Source organism: Rhopilema esculentum, chromosome 4 (genome assembly GCF_057945365.1).
Source record: "Rhopilema esculentum isolate cy_ngs chromosome 4, ASM5794536v1, whole genome shotgun sequence".
Classification (NCBI taxonomy): Eukaryota; Metazoa; Cnidaria; class Scyphozoa; order Rhizostomeae; family Rhizostomatidae; genus Rhopilema; species Rhopilema esculentum.
In genome coordinates, this window is record NC_142818.1 from 12,463,496 (window position 1) to 12,484,871 (window position 21,376).

At 36.3% G+C, this 21,376-nt stretch overlaps 1 protein-coding gene across 1 annotated transcript; it reads left to right on the top strand.

Annotated features, from left to right (window-relative positions):
- The first annotated feature begins 839 nt into the window (after window positions 1–839).
- Window positions 840–21,290, top strand: LOC135691259 (uncharacterized). The gene is made up of 23 exons (XM_065209072.2): window positions 840–3,267; window positions 4,124–4,594; window positions 5,769–6,075; window positions 6,323–7,312; window positions 8,214–8,344; window positions 8,822–9,110; window positions 9,722–9,793; window positions 10,459–10,520; window positions 11,694–11,744; window positions 12,144–12,227; window positions 12,413–12,478; window positions 13,528–13,577; window positions 14,060–14,175; window positions 14,803–14,983; window positions 15,697–15,760; window positions 16,154–16,196; window positions 16,769–16,829; window positions 17,033–17,132; window positions 17,444–17,485; window positions 18,017–18,106; window positions 18,731–18,777; window positions 19,062–19,184; window positions 20,011–21,290. Exons 1-23 carry the CDS (start codon window positions 3,139–3,141, stop codon window positions 20,090–20,092), a joined length of 3,651 nt encoding a protein of 1,216 aa, XP_065065144.2. The 5' UTR covers window positions 840–3,138; the 3' UTR covers window positions 20,093–21,290.
- The last annotated feature ends 86 nt before the right edge of the window (window positions 21,291–21,376 follow it).

Genomic DNA, 21,376 nt, shown 5'->3' on the forward strand with positions numbered 1-21,376 from the left:
CCCTAATCAAATTTGCATCAAAACTGGTTTGCATCATTACGCAAGATTGCAAAAAAATGTTTACAAACAATTAAACTTTTAAAAGCTGTCGATAAATATTGCAAGGAAAATGATAAAGAATTGTGAATGTACCCTCGTACCGACCAATTTCAGCAAAACGTGCAGCGGAAAAGAAATAATATGGCTTTCTGGCCCTGGACTGAGTGATGTCTGCTTTCAAAGAAGTTTTTGATCTGGTAAAATGTTACCAAATGTCATCCATGTTTTATAATCGATCGGTGGCAGCTCCATGCAAACATTATTCCCAATTGAAAGTAAACATGTTGTATTTCTCTTTATTCAACAATATTTGTGTCTCAAGAACAAGTTTGTAAACAATTACCAGGTTTTATTGGCCCATTTGGCCAGAGTCCAAGTCACCTGACTTTGCTTTTCTCCGCTTATTTGACATCAGTTGATCTGCGTAAGGCTTATAGCGCAAAGGCTTCTCACTTTAACAAAAAATTATAACAGGTAAAAAGCGCAGAATTTTTGCAGCATTTTGATGTTCTGGTTTATTTTGGAAGGGTTTCTCAAAAAATTATTACCACAAAGTTAAAAAGTCCTTTTCGCCAGCCTAATTTTGTTTTTGTCTGAAAGCGCAATCGATCTTCGAACTGTCCGGGTACTTTCGTGAGGGGAGTGTACATATACCCAAATGGCCTTAAAAAAATGACATTTTCACTTGAATTTCTAAGTGAGAATAAACGATGATTCAAAATTTGCTTATGTTTTCTGAAAAAAACATTCTAAATAGAGACAAAAAAGCACCACTTTTCGTTGTTTCTTTCTCGACTTTTTGCTTCATCTATCGGTTTTTTCTCTCCTTAAAGGAGAACTGACACGCAAAAATAAGTTTGGCTAAAACGGTAGTTTGTGACAAGCAAATTCCGGGATCGAAAAAAATTTTTAAATCACAGTTACCGTTTTTGAAATACAGGCGTTTTAAGTTGAGAAACGACAATTGTTCCGACAACTTGAGACTCGAGGCGAAAATCGTCACGAGTGGGCGATCATCTTTGACGTCACAAGTGACATGTTCTCAGCACGTATTGTGTTTCTCTATAGAAACCTTTAAGAAAATGCTGCGGACAAATGTTTATTTTGTGCTTCTGAAAGGAGCTAATTTGGCATTTTTCACACATAATTGACTTTTTCAATGGTTCGGGACTCTGAATCCGAGTTTTATTACACTGATTTCGAAACAAATGGAAAATTTCAGCCGTCTGAGTTTTTGCTACCAACCAGCGCTGCCGCTTGGGCAGACAGTCGTTCCATGGCTCAACAGTGACGATATTATAGACTGGAAGTACAAACTGATCTGGAGTTTCTTTTAAAAACATTGCTATTGCTACAATCTAAATGGGATCAGGTATCGTAAAACTAGAATTTCATTTCAGATTGAGGGGTCTTTGTCCAGACTGCTTCGTCTGTATGGCCTAATTCGCTGAAATGCCTATGATGCCCTAAACGGAACTGCAAGTTATTCACTATCAATATAGCATTCTATGATTGTTTTTCCATGTTTCAAACTCGTTAACTGTATCGTGGTATTAAATAGTAAAGGCGGGTTGAAAGTCTCACTTGTGCGGATTATATGCCATTTTCACCGGGTGTGAAGGTTGAAAAATCTGGATCTACGAAATAGGCTCTTAGCTCTTAGTCACAGAACTTGATTTCTTAGTCGAAGAAAATGATTTTTAGTTGTCATAGGAATATCAACTGGCGCAGTATCTTCTTTTGCAAACAATTTTGACTTGGGTCTGTTTCAAGACTAGGTTATTTCCTAGTATCTCAACCTCTGTTAAAATACGATAATCAAGTTCAGTGAAATTATTATTTAGTCACACTCGCAGCTCCCGTCAACCAAGGTTTTTTCTTGAATTCATATTTCTGCACCCAAAGCAGGTTGCAGGATCGCTTTTACCGCCGTCTCCACTGGATTTCGTTTGTCTTTTGGCTATTGCTTCATCCCCCCCCTCCCCCATGTTGCGATTTCATTAGTAATTATAAAAGTAAAAACTTGGAAGAAACGGTATCAGTTTTCAAACAAAGTCGACTCCTTTTTTCACAAGCTTAGAGGTTCTTTCAATGTTTCAAAGCATGCTGGTTCGAAGATATCATGGCAAAAAAATAAATTTTATGTGGATATTGGCGTCCTAGCAGACATGTAGCTAAGATTTTCTAGCTTTTTTAGACTTATAAATGAAATGCCTGACAATTTTTTGTCTTTTCACCGCGGACTATTTTCAATAAAACACGAAACTTCATTTGTACTTTCACCGTTGCGGTGAAAGCCTTTACAACGGCATTGTTAACATGTCACTTGTGACGTCAACCGAGAATTTTAACAACTCCTGGCGATAATCTTGTTTCCGCTTCGGGAAATTCCCGAGTCCTGGCTGTGACGTAATTGACGGATAAAAGTGCAAATATCAGAAAAACGGTGAATCTTAGAAGAAAACTTTTTCCAGATTTGAAGTCAGCGACAAATTTTGCATAGAATAAGCTAAAGTTATTTTTGCGTGTCAGTTCTCCTTTAAATCCTCATCCTCCATTGTTTACTTTAAAGAAGTGCGACAAGGAATGACCGATGTTGTGTTTCAAAAGCCCCTCATTTATGTGTAACGATATGGGTTTTATGACTGTGGAATAAGCAGATCGTTGATCGCAGAGCGATGGGCTAGGCCAATGGGCCTAAGCCCCGAATAAGTAGCGCACAAAAGATACTTTGTCTCGCTATCGCTTCAAGATTTTTGAGGGTTGTTATGGACTTTAAGGTGCAAATTTCAATTTTTACAGCTAGACAAACCTAGATCTTAGAGGTTATGCTCACAAGAATTTTCCATGAACGATTCATCTTTTCTGAAATTTTGGTATATTTGTGGAAAGATGAACGTTCAAGGTATCCCTTTGTCAAAGGCTATGATCGCAAAGTAACGAATGATTCACCGTAATCTTCTACCTGTTTGTTGCCATGACAAAGCTCCGTCATTAGTTGCTGCTGTAATCAAGTTGCTGCTGTTGCTGATTCATTCCAAAATCAAACAGCGGTTGGAGGAAAGATCAGAAGACAGTTTTGTGGCAAAATAAACCATCATGGAACCCGAAAGCAACCTTGCTGCAGGCAAAGAAAATCCAGACAAAGATAAAAAAGCTGCCCGTGGAAGGTCCAAGAAACGGGTGACATCGAAAAAAGGCAAACCTCAGAAGAAACGACAGCCATTTGTAAGTATTTCACTGAAGACTTTTTAGGCCTACTACTTCTAGTCCAAAACATTGTCGACATGCGTCAGGTTCTTTGGTCATACGTGAATTAAACAAATTGAGGTGATCATATATACAGTATTTATCACAGTATTATTTGTCTTCACGTGCATGGACTTTATGTAAGGTTGTATATTAATTTCTATTTCCAGTTATTTTATTGATGAAAATTTCTTTCAATTCAACATTTCTTGAAAGAGACGCAAGAGACATGATTATTCCACATTCATCTATCATTTTTTCTTTTTAAGGTACATTTGTGCTTATATTTTTGTTTCTTTTTATTGTTTACCTGCAAAATAATCTTCAGTATTTTTTAGTTTGTAATGCTAGGCAAGGCTAAAGAGCCTATAGCGAAGCCCTAACAAGGGAAAGGGAGGAGGGATTAAGAAAAGAGAAAAAGATGATGCTTATTTTTGTTTTGAATAAAGACAGGCTGTAAGTATCTGGGAAGCAAAAAAGGGTAGAGCATCCCAAAGTTAATATGATCTAGGGAGGAAGGAAGAGTTTTTGAGCATTGGAAAAATGTATGATATTGTGTGCATATATCAGGGGACCTTGGAACATATTATGTGATCTCTAGAGAGAGCAATGGCTTATAAAAAGTAGTCTTATCAGCGTCCGGCACAAATAAAATAGAGGCTGAAGAAACTTTGTGAGGTTGTTTGCTTGGTCCTTAAGGTGAATGGCCTGAGCTATAAGGCAGATGCTAAATTGAGAGACGATTCACTTTCAACCCACTTTCCTCACAATCGAGTCATGTAATTTAAATGAACATTTTTGTAGCTAATTGATATATGTTTAATTTGCTTTTTAGTCCCATATTGCTTCTGGGATCCTCCCATCTGCTGCTATTGCCACGGCAAGTCCTAATGTTTTGAAGTATGTTGGGAAGAACAGATCACCATCTCCATTAGCAAGAGCTGTATTCTTTGCTAGTAAAATTGGCCATGCTATTGCAGCAGGACCCAAATTGGACAGGTCTCTCTCTGTCCAGGAGCTGCACACTCAGTCAACTTCAGCAGGGCTTGCAGAGTCAAAGAATCTTTCTAAGTCTCATCCAGGACCATCTAGTTTTCAAGATGAGGAAGTTGATTTTGCTGATGGTGCCCATTATGAATCGGTCAGAGAATTCAAGTCCAAAACACACATAAAAGATATTGTTAGGAGTCCAGTTGCTGGGAGACCACCCATGCCAATCCCAGATGAAGGGGATTTTGAAGAAAATACACATGTACCAGATGGTCTCTATTCTAAAGTTGCCAAACAGGGAACCAAAGTAGAAAAGGTTGGTTCTTATGTGACAAATTTTAGATGTTTTTGTTTCATTACAATATCAACAAGGAAGTACATTGATAAAATATGAGTTGTTAGTGGAATGAAAGATTTAATTAGTGTCAATATGCCATTATGATGAAATTTGATTAAAAATTATTGCCACAGAGAATCTGATGTGATAAACCATAGAGAGCATTTGTGAATCCCTCTTATGGTTATCTTGCCTAAAATAGATCCAAACATGATAATGTTAATCGTTATTTGAGTGTTTTCAAAGAGCCATTTTTGCTAATGATAACTGTCTGTCAAGCTTACTTGTGGTGAATCTGTGTTTCTTGTCAATAGAGCTGTTGCAAGCTACTGTTATTGTAATGGGCTTTAGTTTGCCTGGCAGGAGGCAGGAACTTGGAAAGATTCTATTTATTTTGTAGTTTTGAATTTAAAACATTTCAAGACTTGCTACTCCATGACTCAGTGACCAAATACAATTCTGGTAATGATATGTTATCAACAAGTTATATTGACAGATTATAATTGACATATGATTGACAATTCAATTACAATATAAAAACTAAACAAGGTTAATGGAAACAAGGCTAGCCCTTTTTCTTGGTTAGATTCTGGATTGATATTGGATTTAAAGAAATCAGTTATGCACTGTTTTGCTATAAAGTGGTGCGTGTCCCCTTTGGTAGGGATTATTTTCAGGAATTTTTATCGCTGCATATTTTCAAAAGTTTTGAAATTTTGGGTGTTGCATTTTGAAAATTTTTGTGACTACACCTGTCGAACTAACTGTATAAGAAATTATCGAACTACACCAGCTCTCATTTGAGCTTTAAGAGAGATTTCAACCAGGAAAAGTGGTCTAGGTTTGAACAAGTTTTCGAGAACAACGATCTCAGAGGAGAAGGTGAAGAACAAAACAAACTAGATAGCTTCTAGATACTGAATTCGATAAAAGTTTAGATAGATTTCATAGATTATGATAATTGTTACTGTTATGTTCTCGGTTTTAGTATTGTTATGCTCTTTGATAAGCTCTATGTGTCTACTTGTACTTTTTCACTACCGAATCTCTTTTTTTAGTTTTATCACTGCACAAAATTGAAGTTTATCAAACCCTGCCCTTTGATATTCTTTGCTTGTGCGGATTTTTACCAACATTCTGCATTCTCTTTAAGCTACAGAAAATGAGAGACCTCCAAGACGACAGTGATGAATTGACATTTGTCAGTGAGATGGATGAGGACACACCCTCAAAATCCTTTGTCAAGAGAGCCAAAGTGAAGCAACACCCAGATTCTCAAAACGAAGATTCCAGCAGTGGCCCAAGCGATGGTGAAATATACCGCATTCCTTTTGATGCCATTAACAATGAAGCCTACTCTGGTGTACAGTTTCAGACAATCGAGGAACTTGAAAATGAAAATTTCACCAAATCACGATCTACTGATGGCATTGTTTCCCCTGCTAGTGTGCGAAGCAAAGGTATAGTAAAAAAAAATTCAAGAAAAGATTTATTTACATTTATCAAGCTAGCTCAAACTAACATAAAGTTTGTTTTTGCAGTTGCTCAATTCTTCAATTCATTTTGCCCAAAGTGCCACTTGTTTCTTTCCCGTCTTCTTTCTGGAACATCATTTAGAATACACGTTGCCGGAAATTTTCTATCTGATTTTCCAGTCTTTTATGCCAATAATCACATGTTTCAGTTATTCTGTCTCAACTCTCCTAGCCTCTTCCCATGGTTCCACTGGTTTCCCGCAATTACAAAGAGTCACGTCATTACAAAGTGTGAACAGCGAGCAAGAGCAAAGACAGTCTCGACCGCAATCACCGCGTGAGATGGGAAGAGAGGCTGCACTGCGTAGGCTGGAAGAACTAGGCTTTGATGCAATCAGCAAAGAATTTGGCATGTCTCTTAACTCGAGCTACAATAGTGGGGTTAACTATGAGAACGTTGAAGATCCGTTGTCTGTTAACGTCGTGGAAACGTCGCCCAGTGCTCTGCAGGAAGAACTCGAGCAAGCGTCTCCAATGCGTGCTGGTTCCAACGTTAATCAAATTCCAGAAGGAAAGGTAAGTGTTGCTGCAATGTCGAAAATGTTTGAGTCAAATCAGCGGATTGAGGGAACCGCGAGGCATAAAGTGGAGGAGCCGCAAATCGGATTCTCAAGTGTTGTGCAAGATGAGTCGAGTCATGAAATGATGCTGGAAGAACTGGTAGATGAGAGTCATTTACGAGATGAGCAAGTTGCATCAGATCTGAGTGACCAACGCAAGGAGGCTTCTATATCCTGTGGATCAAGCCTGATTGCGAGGTCACCTAATAGCGATGAGGTCACACAGCGTTCGGTAAATCAGGAGAGCCGCGGAATATCTGATGTGAAGGTTGTCCCGGCAAAGGAACAAACGAGTAATGATCTGGAGCTTCAAAGACAGAACGATCTCTTACGGTCTGTTCTTAAAAACCAAGAAACCCTGAAGAAAAAGGTTGACGATATGTACCTACAGCCTGGAACGAGGCAAAGTCCACAAGGAGGTTTATCCCTGGACACAAGTCGGAACGACCGGCAAATCAGTACTGGGATTCAAGTTTCGTCTAATCCACAACAAACGGATGCAGTGCCTGACAAAACTGATGTGACGCTTAGTGCACAGAAACAAATGCAAGATGTAATCAGAGAGAATCAAGACAAGATCCTCGCGACCATTGCAGCTTTAGGTAAGAAAAATGGCATGAAAATTCCTTTTGAATTTTCAAAAGTCTCCTCAAATTTTCTTCTGCTTCTTTTTGAGAACGGTTGCTTGATCGGTACGAGGTTTCCCAGGGAATTGTACACTTTGTACAACAGGCTAATCTTTTAGCTCTGTTTTGAAAGATTCTTCCAAAAGGATTACATAATTTAAAAACCTATTCAAATTAAGTTTTTCTTGAGACAGATTCAATGCACCCCTTTTGTATCGTGGAATTTACAAAATGTTGAAAGTAACAAATTATATTATATCGTATATTTCTTAACGATAATTTTTGCCAAGAACCTTTTTTCAAAACGACGGTTTAGAATATCACGCAGCATAAAGACCAAACGATATGTTCTTGATTCAAAAAACAGTTTTTCAGGGGTTAAAAATTGATTTTTGCGTTGGTTTAATTCATACGATTGTATGATATGTTCCTGCCTTTTGTGCTCTTCCAAAATTTGGTTCACCAATGCTTACTTCATCTGATTTGTAAATGCACACTTAAAGAAAAACAGGTCGAATTCGAAGTTTGTGTTTTCGCTCATACTATACTTTCTTTGATGGAAACCAACCATTAAAGAAAACTATATGGAAACAAACTTAACAAAAAATGAATGTCTGGAACCAAGAAGGTTGCACTTTTTTTTGGACCACCGATTTAATTGTATGATTGTTTGAAACTAAATTATGATCAGTGTTTCAAAAATAGCCTCATGTATTTCAAAACTTCGAAATTGCACAAAAAGCGGCAACATGGCATACTAAAGCACTTTTGTGTTAGGCATCGGATGAGACGTATTTGAGTATGCCATCCTGGTGCATTTCCATACGATTTTGAATAGGGTATGACAACACTTAACTCTGCAAGCATCTTTCTATAGAAAAACAATTTGAGAATGTAACTACGGCCATTGCAACGGACAAAAAGGACAAGGAGATTCAAGACGAAAAGCTGATGTTGTTGCGCACTTTGATAACAGACGAGCAGAAGAAGTACACCGAACAACAAAAGGTAATTTATGGTTTCTCGTAGTCAGAATATACAAAGAGAGGACTTCATTGACTTGGAAAATTACTTTTTGCTGCAATCAAAATTTTTAAGATAAATTTTTATTAAAGAATTTCTTGGAAAACTTTTCTCGTTGTCAAGCTTCCGCTGCTTCTATCTGGTTGGCAAATCATGATGTTGTCGATTTACGCAATCTTGAAATGATTTTATGTTGGATTTGAAATTAATTTTCCTGAATTAAAAGCATATCGATTAAAAGTCTTGTCCCCACTTGGTTGTCGTATTGCAGAGTTTCAGAGATTCAATTCATAGCAAGGAATAGATCATTAAATAGAGTAGTCATTCAGTACCTTATCGTTTCACCAGACTTCCGCTCCTTGAACTGTTTTTGTTATAAAGCTTAATTTTGTTGCTGTTTATGTTCGCTTTAATCTAAATGTGGTACAATGACATTATATTCTTGCCTTTCCTTCCATGCAGATACTTAACGAACATGAGCGAAAAATTCTTGCTACACAACAAATGGCCTCAGAAAAGCGAGCAACACGCCCTTCTTCCCGCTTTTCTAGCTCCCCTGTATCCCCTCGCAAATATCATGACGAGGCTCATTTAAAACGAGATTTCCACCAACAACCGGTTCAGTTTAAAATGCTGGAGGATCGATTAAAATCAGTCGAGGCTGAAAGATCTGCGCTTCTGGAGCTGAATTCATCACTACACGATGAAAACGATACTCTCAAGAGATTAGCCTTCAGTCAGAACAATGCTGGTAAGTCTCAATGGATTTGAATGTATTTCATATGCTTACGTCGCGCAACTAATGTTTGATTTCCAACCACAAATTTTTAAGATTTCCAATCTTTTCAATAAATCTATTTGCTCAAAAATTCATGGTCCATTTGTTTGTCATCAGTTGAAAATGCAATAAGAGATTATTTTCTTCTACAATTTGTTAAAAATAGGTTTAATGACGAGAAGGATTTTAGCATTACAAGCCATTAGTAAGCAATGCCTGTTGCAAATATAGAAAGGCCTCTCAATTAGTTTTCCTTCGGATTGGTCTCACTTCGGATTGGTTTCACTTCGGATTTGCTTCTCTTCGGAATGATTTTTCCGGATTGTTTGCTTTGTTTTCCCGATAAGTTTCAGTTCCGATTAGTTTTCCCTTCCAATCGGCTTCTCTTCAGATTTGTTTCACTTCCAATAGGTTTCACTTTGGAGTGGTTTCACTTTGGAGTGGTTTCATTTCCAATAGGTTTCACTTCCGATTGGTTGTTACTTCCGATTGGTTTCACTTCCGATTGGTTGTTACTGCTGATTGGTTTCACTTCCGATGTTATTGCTGTCTTCGTTTATAATTCATTTCTCTGTTGTTCACAGATACATCTGGAGCAATTTTCAAGAAACAAAATGCAGAATTTTCAGAAAGCAATAAAAATTTGAAATCTTTAGGTAAGCATTAATTACAGGCTTTATTAGTATTCAAATTTAGTGTTATAGTTTTGAGCAGTCTAAAGATATACTATCGCAAAGTTAGTTGTCAATGCATTCTACTTTAATCATATCTTTCATTGTTTATTTGAGAAGATTAAATTGCACCCCCTTGCTTCTTTCATTCAAAGAAAAGTTTCAATAATGATTAAGTTCAATTTGCCTGATCTTTTACCGCAAAAATGGAGGAGGGGGGGGGGGTTGCCTTCATCATTGCTAGACTTTCATTTCTTCTTCTTCTTTAAATCTAGTAGAGATAAGGATAAAGGCTCGATTGAATACACCTAACAATTTAATTGCTAAAGAAGGGAAACAGTCAATTGCTGGGGTTGATAAATTGGGTGACCAATAAGAAATATATGCTATATCTTATCTGTTGCCATGTAAGTTCGTGGGATAATTATTATTAAGTTTAGGTTTTGGCTACAAAGTTAGCGTCTTTGTGAACTGTTAGATTTGTTATTCTGTGATCGTTGCCTTAAATGTTGTTCTTGTTTTCCAGTTAAGTTTAGGGACGATTGTTCTACTTAGCATTCATACAATTAAAAATGAAGTGGTTTCTTCAAAATATTTGATCAAGTATTATGTCAAAAGAATCTGATGTTCATTTTCTGATTTCTTGTTAGTTCATCGGCTGAACATCGAATTAAGTCGCTACCAAGCCAAATACAGACCGCCGCGAAGTGACGTAAGACAATTTTATAGAAATTTTTTAGTCTGTTTTGGTGAAATGACAAAATGGTTTTCCAAGATTCTCCTACATTTCTCACTTGTTTGAGGTGTAATTCCTTCTTTATGTTGTTGTGCTTGTACTAACTCGTTAAAAACCATGTGACTGAACAAATAGAAACTGGAATCTACCTCAATGTTTACAGCAACCAGTTCTAATGTTTCATATTTGATCCTTATGCGATTGCATGCACGGTTGTTTAAATTGTTAATGACGTGACGATGGCATGGACTTAGTGGTTTATTAATTTGACTGATTTACAATGCCTGCCAAAAGTACTTGGAACACCCACCAATTTACGCTGCATTTGATATCTTTCATTCCTTTCATGAAAAAAAATTGCTACTTCCGCCCCCTTCCCCCTCAAACAATGTTGATGATTTAGAGAAATATCATAAAAGAAGCGCAAAAGAAAGTGCTTCCGAAAATCCTAACCAGTTTGATAGTAAACCAACATTGTTCCGTGGGGGAGAGGGGGATGATTGGTTTTGACCTTGGAAATTGATGTCAGTGTTCCAAGACTTTTGGCAGGCATTGTAGATCAAGCTTCTTGTATATTAATTGGTTAAGACTGATCAACGAATCACTCAAAACATACTACTTGTACAGACACGCTGTCGTTAAGCTTCTCTTCATACTCCAAAAAAGATGGCGTGCCCAAATACACCGGGTCGTGTTTTTCGTGCTGCAATTCTATTGGAAGACCAGAGACTGATCACTGGAAGTTACGTTGCATTGATTTAAACCATCAACGACCAGTTGTAAGCAGTTGTTGCTGTGGTCACATGACGAAGAAGTGTTCACATTAAAAGCTGCTGTGGATGACTATTTACACATAGCTCAACGAACCTTAAAGGACTCATCAGCTACATCATAGTTTGAAAACTCTCATACGTAGGACAAAACATAGCCAATTAGCCACGTCTCCCCCTCCCCCCTTTATTTTTATCAATATCAGAGTCGATTGATTAGCCACCCCAGAACAGTCTGACATGTAGCATTTTGAAGTTCGGCCAATTCTTCATTATTTCTTTTTCTTTGCCGTCTTACATATTTTCAAGGCCGTTGTCACCCTTTATGTGCTGTTTTTTTGCTGGAATCTCGATTTTGAAAATGTTTTTCTCCTTGTAGGAAATTGAAGGACTCTCCCTTCCGCAAGAAGGTCCCATTCCAGAATGGCTGGTAAGATACTCAATATTTCTTCTAATCTTCTACCTGTTTATCAATACCCTTCTAGAGGTAGTAAGGTCAGACTGTTTTCCTATATAAACTTATTATCCTAGAAATACTAAGCAAAAACGGTCGCACTGCCACTGACAGGAGGAAGGTCCACGAAAAACAATAGAAGCTCCTATGATACACCCAAGCCACGCCCACTTTATATTGTTTGTGAGGAAGGTTTCCCTTTAAGGTGTTTTGTCTGGAGGAAGGTTAAAAACTTTTCTGGAGTCTGTTAGTTACATAATCTACCTGTTGGGACTATGATAGGACATTTGAGCTTATAAGCTCAATGGTGCCTGCTCTGAGTACTGGAGACCAATATGGACTACTTGATTTGATTATTATCGATTTTTATTCTAGGTGAATATCAAATACTTGTCACCCTTGATCATGGCTTATGATGACAGAATAAAGGATAAAAACGAGGTCATTCGTGCGTACGAGGTTTGTTGTCTTAACTGTTTGTTTTTCCTTCTACATAGAGACTAGATATCTTTTATTAACATGCAATTTTCAATTAACATTTTGATTTCCTTAATCGATGTTATTCTGAAGAAGAAATTGTTCAATGTTCGAGTCAATTTTTGTAGCAGATTCCAATTTCTAATAAAATCTTGTCTTTTTATTAGGATCATTTGGGCTCTTTTAAAACCAGGATGCAAGAAATTGTTAAAGAAAATCAAACACTTCACATGGTAAATATTTGTTGTTTTTTATTTTATTGTTAATTGTTTCGTTTTTGATTGACATTTTCTTTTTCTTCTATTTGTTTTTGTTATACCGTAAGTGACAAATTCAACGCCCAGTCAGGCACCGCGGGGCGTTGAGAAAAGTGGGGGGTCTAAAAAATTGGGGAGTGGGGGTTAAAACCGTATAAAAAGAGGCTTTTCTGGTAGTTTGATACTTAATATTTGGCATTTTTTGCAAAAAGTGGGGGGGCTGAAGCCCCCTAGATCCCCCTGCTCCGCGGTGACTGCCAGTCCGAATTAGCGCCCACCCTTAGGCTAAAAGGTTTTAATAATTGCCCATAATCGAGAAATTCAATGAATACTCAAACAAGGTGACATCATTGTATTGAGAAACTGGATTAGCTTTTATACATTTCACAGATACAGGGAAACTTAAGGATAGTGTTAGTTCCATTTTTATTCAATATGACAGAACTGCGCGAGTTTTTTTAAATTTGGGAATATCAGTCGTTTTAATCTTAGATGTTATGGTCGTATGATTTTCGTTCCTGCATACATTTTCAGACGTTTGTTTGAAAAAGGGTGTGAAATTTGTCAGGAATGAGCCGTTGCAGATTCATGAAAATTACTCTTTATTTTCCAGTTGCCTGATGATCGCTTTAAGCGTGAAACACGGAGTAGCAACTTAGAACCGCCCTGTTCTATATACCCAAAGCGTCCATGGTTTTAGCTAATTTTAAACATTCGACTGTAGTTCTTTTGTTGATAAAATCTTCATTTAACGTTTACCTGTTTGATGAATGCTGTTTATATGATACATTTATGATCAAAACATTTGTTGAGCTTTTTCTTTGTTAGACTTATTTTCTGCATCAACAATCAAAGGATTTGCCATTATGATTTGTGTACTGATTCCTTGAATCCTGCATATTTTTCTGACCAGTTTTTCGGTGTAAGCATAATAGCCCACTATTTTTGTCATTTTCCGTCAGTTGATAATCCGTTTACCAACCGATACTTTTTTATTTCATTTATGGAGGGATACTTTTTTCTAGATGGCTAGCGAAAAGTCAGACCAGAGTGATGCCGTGGCGGTTGATGAATGGTTTGTGTTTGGTCATATTGAATTGAAATAAGCATTTCAGATATTTGGTTTTAACTTTAAATAATCAAAGCTTGTAAGAGATTCTAAAATATTTCACGTTATCAGTGGCGTAGCTTAGCTTTCCAGAACAGGGGACCGAGTGTCATCAAGCGTGAAATTTACCGACGCAGATTTACATAAAGAAAACTGCAGGTGCTCATCTACCGATAGGAGATTTACTGATCAATTAAAGATTTTCTGAATCAGCTGAATATTTATTTACTGATAGATTCGTGAAGAATTGGGGGAGCCACACCTCTAATACCCCCGCTAGCTACGCCCCTGTTCATTTGGCTGCACCCCTGGCTTCTTTTGAAGAAATCATATTCCGTTCTATCAACTTTTCCAGCGCATTTTTTAATAAAAAGGTTCAGCTAGATGCAACGTCGCGTTTTTACTCCATTTTTCATAGTTAAATAGACTTTATGTTGCCGCTGTTGCAGGAATGTTTTGCAAGAGCAAGCGAAGTTGGTCGTGGATGAGAACGCCATCCTAATGCAAGAAATTGATTTGAAGGACAGAAGAATTTCCGAAATTCTAGATGATCATCAGCTGGAAAGTGAGTCCAATTGTTTTTTGGTTTTATTTGTAATGATTTTTAGTGCTTTATATTTAGAAGTTTTGCATGGTCTTGCATGGAGTTAGAAAAAAAGAAAATAGTTTCAAATGCTTAAAGATCAAAAGAAATAGTTATAGAGAGTTGACCACGAAAGGGAATACAATAGATAACAATAGAGGTAATTAGTTATATGAAGTTAACTACAAAAGGGAATAGTTAACGGTAGTTTTTAAAAAAGGAAGCAACGCAATATATATTAATAAAACTAAATGGTTTGAAACAGTTGCAGCAGAGAGGTAATGTTAGTTAAATATATTGTTAATTATGATTTAAAATATTACAGTCTGTTTGGATTTTGTAAGTATGTGGAGCCATTCATAGTTGTAATTAGATATTAGGACCGGCCTTGAGCGAGTTGCAGCGAAGCAAAACTGTTATTCATGTTTGTTACGACCGTGTAATAACATCTGATTGTCATTTTTGCGTTTCAATTGTTGGATGCATTCATATGTTTGGTTTGACTGACAAACTGACACGCGCAAGAATGGATCTGCATGTGTGGCGTTTTATCATAGCCCGGAATATGTCAGAATTTATCATTTATTTCTTATTCTCTGCCTTTTTTAGCTTCACGTTTTACGAAACGAGTGCGTATTTTGGAAAACGAGAAACGAAACCTGCAAATGAAAATCACTGCCTTGCAAATTGATAACGAGGCATGGAAGAAAAGACATGACGAGGCTGTCTCTGAATCAGAAAAAAAAATTACCGAGGAAGAGGCGAAAAGAAGAATTGAACAAGTCCAGAGGTAGGTGTTTGAAGAATCTACTCTGCTATTTAATGGATTGTTGTGGTCTTGAGAATCAGAAAGTTTATAGACGAGATTTGCATTTTCTTGAAAGTATTATCATTGCCATGTCAAAATATTATTTTGTCACAATATCTTTGTTCTCCATTTGCCACCTTGACAAAGGGAGTTCCTTGCCTGATTTGCAATGAAACCTGTCCCCTTTTCAGATATATATTGCTTACAGACAGTATCAAGAAATTTCAGTCGTCTATTTAGATGAACTGTTTGGTCGCTTTTCTTCCACCATCTCCACTTTTCATCTTTTTTTCAATAGCGCAAATTTCTCCATCAGGGACGGATGTACTGGGGGAATGTGGGTGCGCCCGCTCCCAATATTTTTGTGTTTTCTGTAAATTTTGCTTCGATTCAGTAAAAAGAAATTGTTGGTAGTCAGTAGTAACAAAGTGATGCAGAAAAATTGCTTTATTTATCTTCTTATCGTCTTTGTCTTGAAATTAAGAACTGAACTTTAAAACGGGGGTTTCTATCAGTTGCCAGTTACTTAAAGGGTCAGGCACAACACCCGATAGTTATTTTACACCCCCCCCCCCCCCAATCCTTGCTGCTTTTATCCGTCCCTGGTCTTCATGGCTCACAAAGCATTGTCATTTTGCTAATTAGCTTGATCTTTGCTATTCTGGAGTTCAGAATCGCTTTCCTGTCTTTTTCAGACCCCTGGAACAAAAAATGGAATACATGGAAAGAAGCAAAGATGATTCCTCATTCAGATTTCAGGTGAAATTCTACTCTCTCTCTCTTGCTTTTTCCTCTTCTTTCCCGTGCTTCTGTTGAGTTTTATTTTATTAATTAGAATATTTTGTTGAGTTTTATATTACTAATTTTTCTCGTGCTGTGTTATACCAAAAGCGGGTGCTGTGAAGTACTCGTGGTAGCCAGTCGTTTTGCATCCGATTCAGCTGAAAATCTGAAGCCAGTGATAGACAATTTTGCTTGCCCTATCTCCATTGATGAGTTTTCTGACTAAATTAAAAACAGCCAGTGTATGCTTGCTACCAAGCTATTTCAACTGCTATTTGTTTATATTTCCACCGAACTGATACGCAAATACGGAATGTTTTGCAACAGCTGTTTTTAATTCATTTTCTTTTCTTTTCATAACAATTATAGGCATTAATGAAAGAAAAGCAAGAATTAGCTATCAAACTCACAGGTATGATGTATATGGTTTTGTTTTAGATTGTAACTATAAATCGTTAAATTGTTCATAGTTTTTTTTGTTTTTCTTTCTTCACTGCAAATATCATACCCATTCAAAGTTGTTGTTTGATAAAGCCACCAAGCCAGAAAATGATATCCTTACATAAATCTATTTGTAGAATATTCGAGTTTGGAGTATTTAATCTTGGCCAGTGAAAACCTGAATTTCGCGAACGTATCAATGTTGTTTCGGCTTGCTTCATAAATTCTAGAACCAAAACAAAATCATTGATATGGAAAATGCATGTACTAGTGTTGCCATTTCTCAGCATGTACTAGTGTTGCCATTTCAGGACAGATTCAGCTATATTTTACTTGTATGAATAGGCTTTAATGTTGTTTTAGATTGTATTGAAACACGACTTAAACCATTCTAGGTATGAATATAATGCTTTATTTATTTGAATAATACAGTTCTCCTACAAATTTTTTAAGCACTTCCATCGCCAAAAGGTTTGCCTTTTTCTTTTGCCCCACAATCTGCAATAGCTTTGCAATGCATTACTTTTCAATGACTGCTTTTAGATGCCAGTGCAACGGTTTCTCGACAACAGATGGAAATGGATTTGCTCTCGAAATCACTGAGGTAAGATCATTTTATAAAATAACATATTGCAAATTGGTATTTTTTGTATTTTTATTAATTTCCTTTCCTATGACGAATATATAACAACTTTAGTAAGTGACCCTTTGAAATCTAATGTCTTCTTCCTGATCCGTGTTAATTTATCTCTTCTATACGATAAATGCTGTGTACATCTATGTGCAAGACGAGCCTGTGTTTTTCAGAAAAGCCGAAAAGAAGCTAGTTGTCATGGACAGAAAAATGGGAACAGTGAAAGAAAAAGAAATGATAGCGACCGAAACCCTGAGGCAGGTTCTGTCAGTGGTGAGTAAAGAGCTTTCATTTGGTCATTTAGGAACTGTCTATTTATTGATGGAATATTAGGTAGCCTTTTTTTTAATGTGTTGGTGATAGCTATTTAGATGTTATTTAGGTAAACATGTGTCATGAAATATGTAATGGTTGTTTCTGAAGCTCATTTTTGTATCAAGGTTTAAGCGTCTATGTGTTGAAAAATTTAGCTTTTATTCTGGTTACTTATTTTGCCCTAAATTATGATCGGTCTTGAATCAGTTTGAAAAATGTTTTCTTGAATCGCCCCATAACTTTTTGCTTGAAATCTTTCCAATTTTTAGGCCGAGGAAAGCTCCAAAGAAAGAGACGTTTTTGCTAAACTGGTAGGCCTCTCTAATTCCAATAGATTGACTAGGTTTTCTTTTGGTTAAATCTGCCTATGAAGCTAAAAATGAAAAGCAACCGTCTTAGCAAGACCATAACCAATGCTGAACACTAGATTCAACGGGACCTTCCTCTAACTAATTTAGAAATTCTTGTATTGAGAATTACTTTTTTGTTTCTAGAACATACTGTTCTAAGTTGCAACTCCTAATGTGATCATCACGTGACTGCATTGCAATTAATTGTGATAGTTTCTGGCCTAGATTCAAACTTGTTTTTAAACGGAAAGTAAACATGTCACAAAGTCACTTGCAACGAGACTTAATATAGACAGACTGATTTTGTAATATAAGTGAAACGAAGCAGAATTTTGACGCTAGAAATAAATGAAACTGCATATCCTAAAATGTTGACTGGCTGTTAGACACGGTGCCTCCTTGCTCTGGCAAATTATAATTTTACGTTCTTCTACTAAATCTTTAGATTTTATGCGATAGGTTAATCTTAACCAAACTGTCTTTTGTTTTTAGATTAAATCACAAAATAACGAAACTATAATGAGCTATAAACAAAAGATCGAGAATGAGAAAAGACTGGAACACCAGAGAAAAGAATTGGAGGTAGTTTTATGGAAAATTACCTATGAAAATATGGCACTACAACATATTTATCTAGAGAATAGTGCATGAAAGGATCTAGGAATGTTCTTGCTTCGATATTTATAGCAAAGCACAAAAATAACAGTCAAATGCCCAATTCAGAGCGTTCTTTGATGTGTTTTAAGAATTAACAATTTAAGAAAAATACTTTGATGTGATTATCCTGTGTTCTTTGTATTTTAAGTTCGTGATATCGAGGATCATTTAAGCCTTAGTTGCACTTAAAACAACTTTTAATGAAAGTTTATGTTTAGTAGTCTGCCATAAAGTGCTTGATACCGTATAGGCAGATCTGTACACGCTGTTTGGTGTATAGAACAGGATGGTTCTACGTTTCCACTTATTTCAGGTTACGATGAAAAAAAAGTCAGCATTCAAGTGAAAACATTTACACATTCCAAAGCTTATCTAAATCAAGGCGAATCAAATCGAAGTTAGATCGAAAACCCAGATCTTAAAATCCCTTAAAATGTATCATTGCATGCAATTGGGAATTATCCTTTGTTCTACATAATATTTTCCAAATAGAAGCACTAGAATCGCCCAGATTGCATCAGTCTAATACCTGTTACCTTTGTCTTTTAGAAGTACAAAGAATTAGTTAAGAGGAAGTCAGCCGAAGTTTTGGAAAGGTATTGTCAATTGTTAATTGTGCAGTTTATTATTATAATATTTTTGCAACAATTCTGTGTAACAGCTTTCCAAAGGTGTTGTTTTGTCAACGGATTTTGAAAAAAGTTACTCTTCCCCCACCTAATTAATGTTGACTCATTCTTAGAAGATTACCTTGACCATATTTCGGAAAAAAGATGGATATTCACCCTCTTTTACCAAACCTATCGTCACTTTTGTGTGAGATTTTTATATTTACCGCCAAGTTTTTCTTAATATCTTTTTTCTTTCTAACTTGTTTTAGAGTGAAGGAAAAGGACGAAGAGATTTTGAATTTAAAGAATAATTATGATCAAGAAATACATAATCTGAGACAAATTATTGCTAGCAGGCAAAATATTCTGGATTATGTACAAACAAACAAAAGGTATGTTTCTTGAGATTTCAAGTTGATGAAATATTTTATGGAAGAACCATTTATTCGTTAAAGAGCACCCAGAAGTACGTCTCTACAACGAAAAACTTTGGGATTTGGACATCAACAGGCTGTTTTTCTATGATTAATTGCTTCTCTTGTTTAAGAACCTGTTTTTAGCTGATAAACCATAAGATTTTTTGAAGACATTTTTACCTGAATCATATATTGTTACCAACTGCTTATGCTTAGCCACTTTGCCACGCATAAAAACTGAGCCACTTTTGCCACTTTGCCATTTTTGCCACTTTGCCACTTTTGCCACTTTGCAACTTTTGCACCCTGCTTAGCCACTACTTTTGCCACTTTTGCCACTTTGCAACAAATGCTTAGCCACTTTGCCACGCATCAAAACTGAGCCACTTTGCCACTTTTGCCACTTTGCCATTTTTGCCACTTTGCCACTTTTGCCACTTTGCCACTTTTGCCACTTTGCAACTTTTGCACCCTGCTTAGCCACTACTTTTGCCACTTTTGCCACTTTGCAACAAATGCTTAGCCACGTTGCCACGCATCAAAACTGAGCCACTTTTGCCACTTTGCCACTTTTGCACCCTGCTTAGCCACCACTTTTGCCACTTTGCAACAAATGCTTAGCCACTTTCCCACGCATCAAAACTGAATATGCGTGAAAGGGATTTTATTACATGGTTATAATATGCCTGGTTATAATTGAGAGCATGAATTGGTAATTGTTTCCTAAATGATAGGAACCAGAATATGTTTATTTATTTACAACTATCTTCGCCACTCTGAAAAAACATTCCATTTCTTGCAGCGAATTTGAAAACGAAATTGACGAATTGTGGAAGTCGATAACAGAGGAAAACAAAGAGCTTAAAAAATCCTTAAATAATTAAGATTTATTATTTTAAAACGAATTTTGATTTTAATGTACATAATCTGTAAATAAACTTTGCAGTACGTAGAAGGCTAAGAATTGGGGTTAAAATAATAAATCTCGCTATTGTTTTTAAAATGTAAATAATATTTGGTAATTTAGCTGATATTAGCTGGTAATATATTCTAGTTTCTATCCATGTTTTGGAGATGTTCCAGCTGCGGTAATAAGTGTTTTCCAAATATATAGAGGAGATTCTTCCTAACATTAAATACCAACCGTATATTGTGTTTCTGCATCTCCGGGCTTTTTTTAAACAACGAGAAGGTACGTTGCATTCTAGCCACTTCTCTAGAATTTTCAGATCTATGTTAATTAGATTTTTAGCATCATTCAGTAAACATGAAACAGATATGTTATGTACTGCCAGTGTGGGAAATTATGATTTGAATAAAAAATAAAAGGGGACCAAGATATGATCCTTGTGTTGCATCAGCAATTATTCTTTAAATTTCAAAAGCTATGCAATTAATCCTGCATCATTTTTTACGTTTAAACAAGAAGGTATTTCGAGAAAGAAGCTATTAGAGTTACCACTGCCGAATACCTTAGCAAAATTATTTTTATGACAGAGAATGACATGTTTAACATTATCCATGCCTTTTTAAAATCAAGAAAAACTAGTCCTATTAGTTTTCTTAGACCCTGCCCCTTGTAACACTCATCGGTATTTTAAGTAGGCATAATGGAGGCTAGATCGATCGCATGAGAATAAGTCATTTTCTGGCACCACTCACCGACTTGAAGTTTTTCAAAGAACAGGCAAGTGAGATTGATTTGCCTGCCTTATCTCCTTCTTTAAACATTACGGTAACCTTGCTCATTTCCACAAGTCTGGGAACTAACTTGTTTTGAATTTGCAAGCTTATAGCCTTGATAAAAAGATGTATTTCAGCTTATCAGTTGTTCAATGCGTAGAGTAATTTCTAAAGATCAAAAGCACAAAGCCTTCAGAAATTTGTTAGTGTTAATTTATAGTGGTTTATAGAAAATGTTAGCCCGTACAGTCAAAAAGTTTATAGTTAAAAAATATAGTATTTTCTAAAAATCGCAAGTCTATAGTCTTGAAAAAGAATATGGTCTTGGTTCATTGGGAATTTCAAAATGTCATTATTAAGCCATAATGTAAAGCGATATTTGCTAGGCAAAGAATCATAAACTCCAAATTCCTCTCCCAGCAAACCAGCTCTTCTTAATTCGAACATTTCTTTAAAATAACAAAGAAAACGGGTAGTCAAAAAAA